A 12,677-nucleotide genomic window follows, 5' to 3' on the forward strand; every position below is an offset into this window, starting at 1 on the left:
CTGCTGAAGGGCCTGCTCTCTCCCTCCCCTGAGTCCTCTTTCTCTACTCGCTGCTAACACTGAGAGGCAGCCAAATCCACAGACATCACAAAGGGAGAGAGAACAGAGGGCTAATCAGAGGTCAGTGCTTGGTCCCACCAAGAGACTCAAGGTGCTTGTGCGCCTTCCCATTAGCCCGCTTCTAGAAACCACTTCCTGTGTGTTCCTCTGTATTTGAACACAGTCTCCAAGAAGCCTTCAGAAGTCCCAGCATGCTCCAGCAGGAAATGGAGACCTGTGCACCCAGTGCAGTTCCTTCATGGACAAGGAACTCACACCAGAATAACACCAGAGGAGCAGTCAGTCGGGCTGGGCTGCTAACCCTACAGCTGTGTGACCTTGAGCATGTCCCTACACTTCTGGGCCCTGGTTTCTTTGTCTGTAAAATGAAGGAAGACTAGAAACCAACATTCACAGAGTGGTGTGTGACCCATGATGATGCCTAATCATTTAGAAAGTATGCCTTGTGCAAAATCTGTGGTGTTTGCTATAACCTGAGTACACCCTCACATATATATGAAATAATGACAAAAATCCTGCGCATGTTCAGTATAAACATTTTTTCCAGATATGTTCAGTTTACAATTGGGGTGACTCTGTGGATGCTGATATTACCAGAAAAAATGGATGGCTGCATATACTTGTATGTATGGAGCAGAGTTACACATGTGTGTGCATATATATTTGTGTGTATTAACTACAGCATTACATCCTGGTTTCACAAGTCTTGCTAAAGACAAGGCAAACTCACGTGTTTGGATTTTGTAAACCAGCTTAAAGAAAAATACAAGCAAATGGAAGTTCTGAGGGTGTGTGAGTGTAACAGAGTCCTGATTGAATAGATGTTAACAAATGGCCACCCCTCCCTGAGGTCCTTTCTCTGCCTGAGGAGTGTTGGGACCCCTGAAATTCAAATTATGCAAACAAGGTCCTGTGTCCCTTTGCCCTCATGGTCACCTGGACAGAATACTGTGTGAGAAGTCAGAGCCATTTGCTGAGGGGCATGTAGGACAGACATATCCTCTGGTCACAGGTCCCACAGAATCTCAGATACTGCACACTCATGGACCCAAACTGCACACATATGGCCTCAGTTTGGTTCAGCTCAGAACACCGAGGGACCCAACTGAAGCCTATATCTGCACAGAGGTGGCTCAGAATAGACCTAAATCTTCCCTGGGGGAGGAAACTCTGCACCATGCTCCCTGGGAGGCTGTCTCCAGCCCCTGTCATGACCTAGACTCTTCCACAAGCTCACCTATTCTGTCTAGGAGAGAAAAGCCTCTCCCATAGCCCCAAATGCCTCTGTCCTCCAAGAGGCTGGTGTGAATCACAGGAATTTACAGCCAGCCTAGAGTGGGATTTATGAGTCTGCCTGAAGCCCCGGCCATGAGGAGGGGCTGCCTGTCAGCCCCCCATTGCCACTGATTGATGAGGCTGTTTCCTGCCAAGAAAAACTCCCCTCTGAGGTTGGCAGTGAGGGAAAGACTCCCAGGAATAAGGGGTGGCTTCTCACCTTGCACCTGCTCCAGGCCTAAATGAGCCCACACTCACAGACCAGCTTCCCTGTGCACCCCCATTCTCACACAGCTGTGCAAGCCTGACATGATTCACCACCAGGTCTTCCACTCTCACCCTCAGACCCAAGCCTTGGAAACTGTTCAACTGAACCTGTTGAGTCCAAAGCCAGAAACTCTCTGAGAAGTCCAGAACATGTATAGACACACACACACACATAAACACATACAGACACATGCATGCACACGGAACATGTGCACACATACACACATATACATACACATGCACACACATGCACACAGACACACAGGCAGACACATGCATGCACATAACTGTATACACATTAATATATTTACATGCACTTGCACACACATGAACAAGCACACATGCACACACATAGACACACATAAATTCATGAACAAAGGAGTGGATCTTACACATGCACACAGACATATATTTATATACACATACACACATGCACAAACACATACACAGTCATGCACATACACACACATACATACAAACACACACACACACTTGTGAACCAAGGAATGGCTCTTATCCACTTACACGTTAGTACAGTCGCAAGACTGACCCTGAACCTAGAGCCTAGTCCCAGCTGATTACCACAGGTTCTCGGGAGATGGGGAGGCAATATTTTGGCCTCAAACAAGGGCTTCTCCCCAGAGGATAGACTGACTTGGGCTTAAATCCCTGCTCCACCAGTGTGTGTTTAAACAGTCACAACCCCTTCATACCTGCTTCCTTACCAGGAAAGTGGGGATCAAAATAAACTCAACTACTGTGAGATTCCAGTAGATGCTACAACCAAACCCTGTGACAGAGCACCTGAGATCTCAAGGGATCCACTATCTGGCAGCACCTTTTGGAGCTCAGGGAATGAGGTGGCTTCTTGCTGGAGGAGAGGAAGAGGGTTCCCTGGAAGATCCAGAGAATTCCATGAAAATAGAGCTGACCTTATACCTTGCCACAGTTAAGTTTCTACTGTGGGCAACCTGATAGCAAGTCCCTTTCCCGTTTCTGGCCATCAAGACAAAGCCAAGGAGGACCAATTTGGGAAACAGTGAGTCCCACCTTCTGCAGTACCCAATTCTTACCACTTGGAGGCAGCAGAGAGTGGACCTGGAGCTCAGCCTCCTTTCAGCTGCAGAGGATGCAGTCTGGCTGCTGGCCAGTCCCTCTCCCAGCACTTGATGGGTATTGTTCCTTTCCACCTCTAACCAGCTTTTCAGAGAACCAGAGCTGGGAGACCATCTTATCCAGATGTTTGATGCTCCCCACAACCCCAAGGAGCAGCCAGCGGTTCTCAGTTTTCTGATGGGGAAACTGATGAGCCAGAAAAAGGGAGGGTTTGTGCAAAGTCCCACAAGCAAATGTGCTGGAGCCAACTTCTCTACCCTCTTTCTCAGCTGCCATCCCCTGGGACAGGCCGTGTGGAAGGAGGGCTTCTGCCAGGCCAACCCCAACTGGACGATACCATCTCACCCCCAGCTGTGCTGCTGGTCCACTCATCTACCCTCTCTGAGCCTTTACTTACATCAGGGTCTGGAACATAGCAAGGACTGTGCATGAGGCTCCTGCTTTGCTTCTGGTGGGTGTCACGTTCCCCAAGAGACATGTCTATCTTACTCACTTGGCACCCGCCACCAGGGTCTTCCTGCTCGAATGCCCTCCACAATCTTGTATCAACCCTTTTTTTAATCTCTCTTCTCTCCAGCAGCCTCCCCCACCCCCACCCACACCCTCAAGCTTTGAGGAAGAACTAAGGGACCCCTTCTCCTCAGCATCCCACCGATCTCCTCTCCAGTGCCCACCCCACCCCCACCTCCCAGCCCCCTCTCCTCAGCCCTGCCTCTCCCTTGTCCCTCTCTCCTGCTGAGTCTCTGCTTGTGAGCACTGCAACTGTGTTTACAAGACAGCGATGACAGTTTTTTATTTCTCTCCTTTGTCTCCCTTCCTCCCCTGAAGGGAAACGTGCTTCCAAACTCCCAGGAAGAAATGAAGGCTCTAGACAGAAAGGACACAAAGGACATTGGGACCATGGCTGACATTCCACACCCACTCATGGGTTCCGTATACAAACATGCATGAGCACTCTCATGTGCTTGTACACTTGAGCACGCTCGCTCGCAGACACACTTTGTGTGTGGTGTGTGTGTGTGTACACACACACACATACGCGCACACACACACACACTCTGGCTAGAGACTCCAAGAGCAGCTGTGTTATTTCAGGGTAATTGAAAATGTCCATCTTTATTCTAGAGTATAAACAGGGCAGAGGGACACAGGAGTCAAGACGGAAAGCAGTGTCGGGGACCACAGGAAGGAGACCCGGTGAGAAGAGCTAGAACCAGATGGCAGGCTGCATGCCCAGAAGGGAAAAGCAGGAAGTTCTCTTCCCACCACAGACAGCTGAGACATGCATCTTCCCACCCTCAGCCACTACTCCGCCCGTTGAGGCAGGAGGACAGAAGAGCTGCCCTCACTCTGGGTGCTCCTTCTGTGTGCTGGCGGCTGGCAGAGACCACCTGACATCCTGGTGGACAAGCGACACCTTCGACCCGGAACACCTCAACTCTTTTATGAGCACAGAGCACTCTCCTGTCCTCCTACCTCAGCCCCCACCTCTGCATGTGTGCATGTATGTGTGTATGTGTGCATGTGCATGTATGTGTGTATGTATGCATGTGTGTACGTATGTGTGCATGTATGTGTGTATGTGTGCATGTGCATGTATGTGTGTATGTATGCATGTGCATGTATGTGTGTATGTGTGCATGTGCATGTATGTGTGTATGTATGCATGTGTGTATGTATGTATGCATGTGTGTACGTATGTGTGCATGTATGTGTGTATGTATGCATGTATGTGTGTATGTATGCATGTGCATGTATGTGTGTATGTATGCATGTGCATGTATGTATGTATGTGTGCATGTGTGTATGTATGTATCTGTGTAGGTATGTGTGTATGCAAGCATGTCTGTATGCCTGTATGTGTGTATGCATGTGTGTGTATGTAAGCATGTCTGTATGCATGTGTGTATGCATGTGTGTATGTATGCATGAATGTGTGCATTGCTCTGTCAATCTTATATTCTATATCCTTTGCTTCTGGAGATTTGGGGTGCGTCTGTGAGCCAGCCCAAGAGATGTTAGATGAGGAGGTGCCTGGAGTATCTGGGGTGCTACAAGGTGGGAGAAGTAACTGCTGTGGAATCTAGCAGAGGTTCTTGCTTTCTCCCTGGGAAGACAGTGCGAGGGATGTGTTCGAGGGCAGCTGGTAGAAGGTAAACTGTGGGGTTTCCATTTCTCTGAAAGACATCTTGGATCAGTGTACCTGTAAGTAAGGGACATAAGTCCACAAGGGACTTGTTCTGATTCTTTCCTCCTTTTTTTATCCCTCAGAACCCCAAATTCATTCCCAGGGTCCCCTCTAGTTCTCTCGTCCTCTGACCCTGCTCTTACCTGGTGAGCCTAGGGGCCTGGCTGATCTGTCCAGGGTAAAGAGTGGACTCAGCCCCAGGATGAGTAAAAGCCCCAATCCTGGCCACACAGCAACATGAGTCTGGAGACAGGCCACTCATTGTGTAGTCAGAATTGTTTCTTTGCCCTGGGACTTGATTCTATCCTTCTAATGGTGATCTGGGCCTACATTAGGCACTCCATCAGAAAGGGCCTGTGTAGGTCAGGCATGTTAGCACATGCCTTTAATTCCAGCACTCAGGAGGCACAGGCATGTGGATCTCTATGAGTTCAAGGCCAGCAAGGTCTACAGATCAAGCCCAGGACAGCCAGGGCTATGTTACACAGAGAGATCCTGTCTTGAACCACCAACACCACCCCTGTCCAAAAAAAAAAGAAAAAAAAAAAGAAAGAAAAAGAAAAGGCCTGCTCAGATACTGGTCTGAGGCTCACCTGACCTGATGACACAGGAAACTCACAGCCTGCAACCCCCACCCCCATTCAACATTTTCAGCCCAAGCATCACTAATTTTTGCAGCCGGTATGATAAATGGCATTGTCGGCAAAATGACATCTTTCTAATCTGCTGCAAGACAGATGGGTCCCTGTGCAGGCTCTCTCTCTCCCTCTCCCTCCCTCCCTCTCCCTCTGGAGAGCCTGCCTAGGCCAGCCTTGCAGAGGTTTGGGGATAATAGGACAGTCATGGGCTCAGGGTCTGGGAGGAAGAGACTTCAGGGCTCTGAGCCAGGTATGAACCCAGGTGGCTCCTGCAAGCCTGTTTCCTAAGCATTGCTGCGTCTCTTTTAATATTCCACCAGCAATCTCAGTTGCTTGCCTTCCATACTTAGGTTTATTCAATTCCGTTTTCATTTCAGCCAAAATCAGAATGTTAACCCGGGTGTAGTGGTGCACACCTGAAATTCTAGCATTCAGGAGACTGAGGCAGAAGGGTCACAAGGTCAAGTCCAGCGTGAGCTGCACAGCAAAACCCTGCCTTTTAAAAGGAAACAAAATCCTGGAGCTGGAAAGATGAGTCAGGCAACCCTCTGGTAGGCAAGGATGAGGTCTTGCGTTTGATTCCCAGCACCGTCAGGTATGGTAACCCACCCCAGCCCTGGGGAGGACACAGGAGAGGTGTGGGGGATCCCCTGACTAACCAGTACAGCCAAACTGAACAGCTTCTAGTTCACTAAGAAACCTGGTCTTGAAAGCTAAAGTGGAGAGGAATTGGGGCAGACTTCCAGTACTGACTGTGGTCTCCACATGCATACATGTATATGTGTACCCGTATGTACATGTGTGTGCACACATATGAACACCGAACACACACAGGCAGGTAGGCAGATCTCTATGAGTTCAAGGCCAGCCTGGTCTACATAGTGAGTTCCAGTACACCCAAGATTACAAAAGGAGATTTTCTCTCAAAATAAAATATAATAAAATAAAATAGAGAGAGGACAAGCCGTTAGATACTGGTTCTTACTCGGAATGTCCCCCTCTAGCTGAGCCAGGGAAGTTTATAGCCCTTCTTTTCTCCTTTCCAGGTTCCTAGGCCCCTAGATCTGAACCCTGGTAAACTGCAGATCAGGGGCTGTCACCACCTTCCTATGGTAGGTGAGAACCGCTCTAAGGATTGAGGTGAATTGGGGTCTGGAGGAAAAAGCTCAAGAGTCAATGACTGGCAGGTGTCTGCTTGGAAGGTTTCAGCCTACAGGTAACCCATCACCCAAAAGCCGGTGGAGCCAGGCCTGGCCTTGAAGACTGAGGAAGTGCTGCCCTCCCCTGGCCACACTGCAGTCTGTCCTCTACCAGGCTGAGCTACTGAGATTAGGGGCATAGGAGTGACTCTCCGAAGATAGCATGTGACACTCAGGCCCCCTCCCAGGAGCCCTCAGGCTGACCACAGCCTCCAGCACTGCCCTTGCTGGCCAGCGCTCTCTGACTGCCCAAAGTCTTCAGGAAGACAGTGTCTTCACTGGGTGTAGTGTTATACACTAATCCTACACTTGCAAGGCTAAGGAGAGCTTGGGCTACAAGACAAACAAAACCGTTGTCCCATCTAGCTAAAGCCCTCAGGGTACAGCCAGAGCTCCTGACTTGAGCAAGGCCTCAGCTTGCACCCTTTGGTCACCCTGTGTGCTGTCTCTCTACTTCTACCTGCCCCAGCAGTCTCAACGTGTCCATTTGGGTTTTCTCCCAAACCAAGATGACCCCTTCCATTTCTGCCATGCCCTGGCTCCTCTGCTTCTACCTTGGGGACTGGTTAGTCTGCATCTAACCAGGGACCAGAGCTACAACCCTAGAACTAGGGGAATTTAGACTTCATCCAGGGCCGTCCCCCATACTGTTGGGAAGGGACTATGAGACTCAGAGAAGAGCAGGGAAAAGCCACACAGATTGTCAGTGGCCACTCTCGGGTGGGCCCAAGGGCCCTGGAGGTCACACAGCAGCTTTCCCTAGTAACCAGCATGGAAACCCATGTATACCAGATAAATGTACCAAGGATCCCCAGCCCCTCGTAGCAAGGCCAAGAGAAAGCAGCTGAGAGTGCTTGCAAAACAAAGGAATGAACAAACAAAAATATTTATCCAATGCTTCTTTGTGCTAGCCACTCAGCAGGGACAAGCTCTGCTACAGGAATCCATGGCCAAGTTGCTCAATGTGATCTAGGAAAATAAATCTGTGAGGCCGGAGGGGCATGCACTGGCAGGGGCCTCAGTCATGAATGTCCACAATCAGTGGGCACAAGTAGGATGAGTGTTTGATGCCCATGGTGAAGGCAGGGATGCTGGGCTTGTGCACAGTGACCGTCTGGATGTTGTGGGAGCCTGGGCCAGGCCGAAGTGTGTGATCCAGAGGATAAGCAAAGCGCTTGGCCATGCTGAACACAGGGCTGCGGTTCTGGTAGACAGACGGCTCGGGTCGGGCATGCATAGCAGGTCCAGGACCTCCTGCAATATTCTCCTTGTGGAACCAATTCTTGTTTTTGGAAGTCAGACTATAGCAAGGGGCAGCTCGGAAGACCGGGACGTTGGGCCCCAGCGAGAGTGGCAGCTGATACTGGTTAGGAGCCGGGTTTGGGTCCATCACTCTATATGGACACCGGTAGCCAAAAGTATACTGGGGAGGCCTACGTTCCGCAGGGGGTCGTGTCTTCTCAAGGTTGTAGTGGCAGGAGGCTGGCATGGTACTTAGGCCTGAAAGTAAAGAAAACAGAGAGAGCCTCACAGCTCCTAATACCAGCTGCTGGGTCACAAAGAGAGTTGAGTTCTTGCCCAGCCCTAGGGGCTTCAAACAGTACAGCAGCAGACACAAGTTATTAGGATTACATGGGGCTGTGGGCAGGGAAAGGGCACTAAGACAGTCCCTAGGATGGTGACATTGTTTTCATAAAACAAAAGCCATCACTGCCATTGTAGCAATGACTCCTTGGCAGTCAACAGGATGGCATCGCCCCATGTCCCACGACAGCACCAGTAATATTTTTTTAGGTCACTAGATGTGTGAGTTCCTTAGCATGACAACTTTACAACTTTGACAAGAGCCCTGTGACATCACAGCACAATGTATATTATCACTGGCTCCTATGAATAGAAACAGTGGCACCTGCATGTTAATAGCAGCATCATGTCCATTTCCTCTTTTTAGAGACAGAGTTACTACTATGTGACCCGACCCTGGCCGGCCTGGGACAGGCTGTGTAGATCAGGATATCCTACTTTCCAGCTGCTTCAGCATTTCTGTCATAGTGTGTATGAGATACCAGCACTCTCGGGTATGCTCCTGCTTCATCCCTTTCCAGGTGCTAAGGATGGACACCCCACACACAGCTCATCCTCCCTATGGCCCACTTTCCCAGCCCATCTTACGTAGGTTGGAGATGCGCTCCTCCATGGGGACCTGGGGGCAGGTAGATATTCCAAAGCGAGTTGCTTTGGGGTCCAAGAAATAGCAAGGTCCGGGGCTGTTTGTGTCTGTGATCCCTGCAAGGGACAAAAAAAAAGGGGGGGGGGCTGGCCTGCCACAGCTGCCACCCAGCAAGGGCTCCCTCCAGACTCCTCTGCCTCTTAGCTGTCTTGTGGGCTTCAATTTCCTTATCTGTAAAATGGGACCCCTTGTGCAAGACTGCTGGAGGCTGCTGGCAGGACCACAGTATGGTCAGCCTCCTACCGCAGACACATCTGGATTGGTGCCAAGGGCAGTGACAACTGCTGCAGCTACTGTGAGGACTAAGAAAGGGCTCAGTCCCAGCCAAAAACCTCTGCCAAAGGGATGTTAGGGCGGGGGTTGAGGGGACAGTCACCCTAGACGTCAGAGCCCCAAACACACGACCAGATCCCCACCCAACCTCTCATCTCACTGGGCTTGGCTGTCAGCCACAGGTCATCGCTGACTACTGCAAGCCTCCCCAGCAGAATATGTGACACCAGAGCCAAAGAGCCCCAGGGAGAGAGAACCCAGCTCTGCCAGCGACAGGTCTAGGCCCCCACAGTTCCCTGGGGAGATCTGCCTGATCTACCTTCAGATGTTGGGGGTCCACTTAGGAAATCTTACTGGCTTCCTTCTGTCTCCATCTTCACCAGCCACAGCCCCCAGTGGCCTGTGGTAGCAATCTTGGACAGTAGACCTGACCCTTAAGGGACAGACAGTGGGGACTGCTCACGTTTCTTAGTGTGCCTTGTATGCAGACTGAAAGCTGGCTCCTGGAACATGGAGATGTCATGGGCTATGTAGCCAGTACAGGATGGCCGGAGGTACTTGGCAGGCCCTGGACCTGTAGGACAGACAAGATGACCTTTAGCCTCAGCCCCAGCCCACTGTGAGGACACAGGGGCTCTGCTCTGGCTAAAGGCATACTGCCACAGAGTTGAGCATCAGCTGGTTCCCTACAAGGTAGTATGCAGAGGTAAAAGGCCATTCCCTGTGGAGCCACAGCTCACCGTAGAAAGGCAACAGTTAAGGTCAGTGGAGAACTTGGTCTTTATTAAGACTCATGCTAACCACTTGATATGGCTATTTTCAGTTGAGCCTCCAGACAACCTTATTAAGACAGAGCCTCTCATCTTTTCCACCTTACAGATAACAATACTGAGGCTAAGAAATAATCACTCTATCCAGACACAGTAACTGGCGACGTGAGACTCAGGAGAACCCAAACATTTCATCGTTCACCACTCTGAAACACTTCCCAAGTAATAATCAGCTAACAACTTAGTGAGAAGTCATTCGCCTGGTCTCCACTTGAAGGAAATAGAAATCACCAAAGGCAGGGCTGGTGAAGTATCTGAGCGGTGAAGCCCTCACCTATAACGTCTGGATCCCAGGGTTCAGTCCCTGGCACCCTGAAAAGAAAAAAAAAAAAAACCAAGCTAAAAGTTCCTAATCCTTTTCCCCCAAAACATGCTGTGTGCCCCCTAAGTCCTGACCTTCTTCCAGCATCTCACAGAGCCAGTGGGTGGCTTTAACTTGGAGGTTCAGGTTGCTTTAAGGTCTTGAGGTGTGTTTGCTGGGATTTTGCTGGAGGCAAGGCTGGCTGTCCCGAAAGGCCTTGAGCAGCAGCCTGGAAGAATGGGCCATAGGATAGGGCTGCTCTCACCTTTGATTGTGGCCATGACCACAGGGGTCTGCTTGATTTCCTGCCACGAAGGTATTTCTTCCTCCTTCTCTGGGTGCTGTGCGTAGAACACATAGTTCCTGGCCCCCATAGTGAAGGCTGAGAGAAAACGGTAGCAGGCAGTTACGAGTAGTACCTGAGAAGCCCGGAGCCAGTACCCCTGCCCAGGCCCCCCTACCCATTACCCACCCCACTTCAGAGACACCAGAACAGCTGGAGGGGCTGTGTGGGGAGATGCCTGGGCTCGGCAGTTGAAGCCACCACAGGAGTGCAGCCAGCACGGTGGGGTGGGGGTGGGGGCCCAATGGCTGGAATGGAGAATGACATCACATCACAGCAGAACTTGTACTGTGAAGCCCGGAGTGTTTATTTCCCCCGTTGCCGTGGCGCCTGAACTGTGGCATGGCGGCTCTCAGCTGAGAGCCCAGATACAGGAAAATTTAGCTCCATGTCATTTCACATATCCAACCAGGCTGAATGCCCTGGGCGTTCCCCAGTACCCTAGGTCTGGGAAGGGAGTAGCGAGTGACATGAATCCTGAGCCAGCTACTCGCCACCCCAGTAGGTATTTTATAACTGGGGACAGAAACAGAAAGGTTGAGTAGGTCCCAGGCAAAGGGTTCCTGCTCCAGTCCACCCCTACAGCCCTGGGACCTTCTACCCCAACCCCCCATCCCCTCCACCTAGCTCCTCTAGACTCTGAATAAGTCCTCTCTTCTGTCAGAGTCTACTTGTTTCAGCTAACCCATTTCCCACTAAGGTGTGACTGTCTCCCTCACAACCCCTTCCCAAACTCCTTTGCCAAAGCATGATATCTTTAAGGATCCACATCTAGCTAAAAAAAAAAAAAAAAAAATACTTATCTAATGGTGGCATTTCAGACATAATGTAAGGAGCAAAGAGAGGAAAAGGACTCACGGTCCGGTCCACAGCAGCAGATTCCCATGACTCTGAGGGAGTATGTCAGACTATGCAGTCTCCATGTGATGGAGGGATGAGTCTCGGGTCTAGGAAAATCCCAGCGATGTCTGTTCATCCACCACTGGGATTAGATCTGAGCCAGGTTAAGAAAGATCTCCATCATGGGACCTAAAATGATGGATGGTGGTAGCCTTTAGATGGGGTCTGTCACCACCCCGGTGTAGACCCTGAGACCACAGCAGGGAACAAGGACTTATCCTAGCTCCTAGCTTCCTCAGTGACTGGAGGGAAACCAGGACACAAAATGCACGGATCTCTTCAGATCAGTCTCACTACTCACAGAGTTGCTATTGTGGTGGTGTTCTGAAATCATGGCAGCCACCAAGTGCTGCCATCCTCAAGGCATGCTGGGAAATCAAGTCTTGGGGACAGAAAGGCTCAGAACAGAGCCGGCTCCCAGCTCTGCTGGGGACCATGTCTAGATGCTGCCTGTCCATCCTGTAAACACTCCGGGCCGCCCCCTCCTGCCTGTTTCCTTCAGTTCTCCAAGTGTTTCCTTCCCAGGGGTCTTTGTGTTCCTGTCAGATGCCCGCAGACACAGCTTTCTTGAGGAAATGGATTCCCACACCTCCAGCTGGCCCACATTGCTCTCCTCTGGTGTAGTCACTCCACCTCTGATGACGTTTGGGATCCTCTGAAGCAGGCCCTTGGTTTCCATTCATGGCTCTTTAGAGTCCCCTCTTTGTCAAATGGGTTCCAGGGACCAGAAGTAAGTTGCCTCAGCTTCTCTGGGCCACCTGTTCCTCACAACCCAGTGTCGGTCCTGGCTTATAGCTACTTCTGCCCTTCTAACTCCTACCATGACCTGGAAACTTTAGCCCACCTAATAGCCACTTCTCAATCAATGGCCAGTCCTCCTCATGCACAAAGACCTCTGCCAAGGCCCTTCCAAGCCCTGTTCCCAGCAGTGGTCCTGGGCTTTTCATTACCTCACACAACACTAACTGCCACCTCCCGGTAGATACAAACTTCATTTCCAACTCCCTAGTAGTTGTTATGTACCAGAATGATGAGCCCTTGCCTCCTCCCCGCCTCT

The 12,677-nt window shown here is 50.6% G+C and overlaps 1 protein-coding gene across 1 annotated transcript; it reads right to left on the reverse strand.

The window, feature by feature from the left end:
• Window positions 1-7,761: 7,761 nt before the first annotated feature.
• Window positions 7,762-11,684, reverse strand: CIMAP1C (ciliary microtubule associated protein 1C; the record flags this gene model as incomplete). The annotated part of the gene is made up of 5 exons (XM_080929938.1): window positions 11,579-11,684; window positions 10,643-10,759; window positions 9,710-9,820; window positions 8,916-9,029; window positions 7,762-8,243 (listed from the first exon to the last, which is right to left on the reverse strand). The coding sequence occupies exons 1-5, from the start codon at window positions 11,604-11,606 to the stop codon at window positions 7,762-7,764; spliced, it is 852 nt and encodes a 283-aa protein (XP_080786064.1). The 5' UTR covers window positions 11,607-11,684.
• Window positions 11,685-12,677: the final 993 nt, after the last annotated feature.

The sequence above is a fragment of the Micromys minutus genome (assembly GCF_963924665.1).
Source record: "Micromys minutus genome assembly, chromosome: 16".
NCBI classification, from domain to species: Eukaryota; Metazoa; Chordata; class Mammalia; order Rodentia; family Muridae; genus Micromys; species Micromys minutus.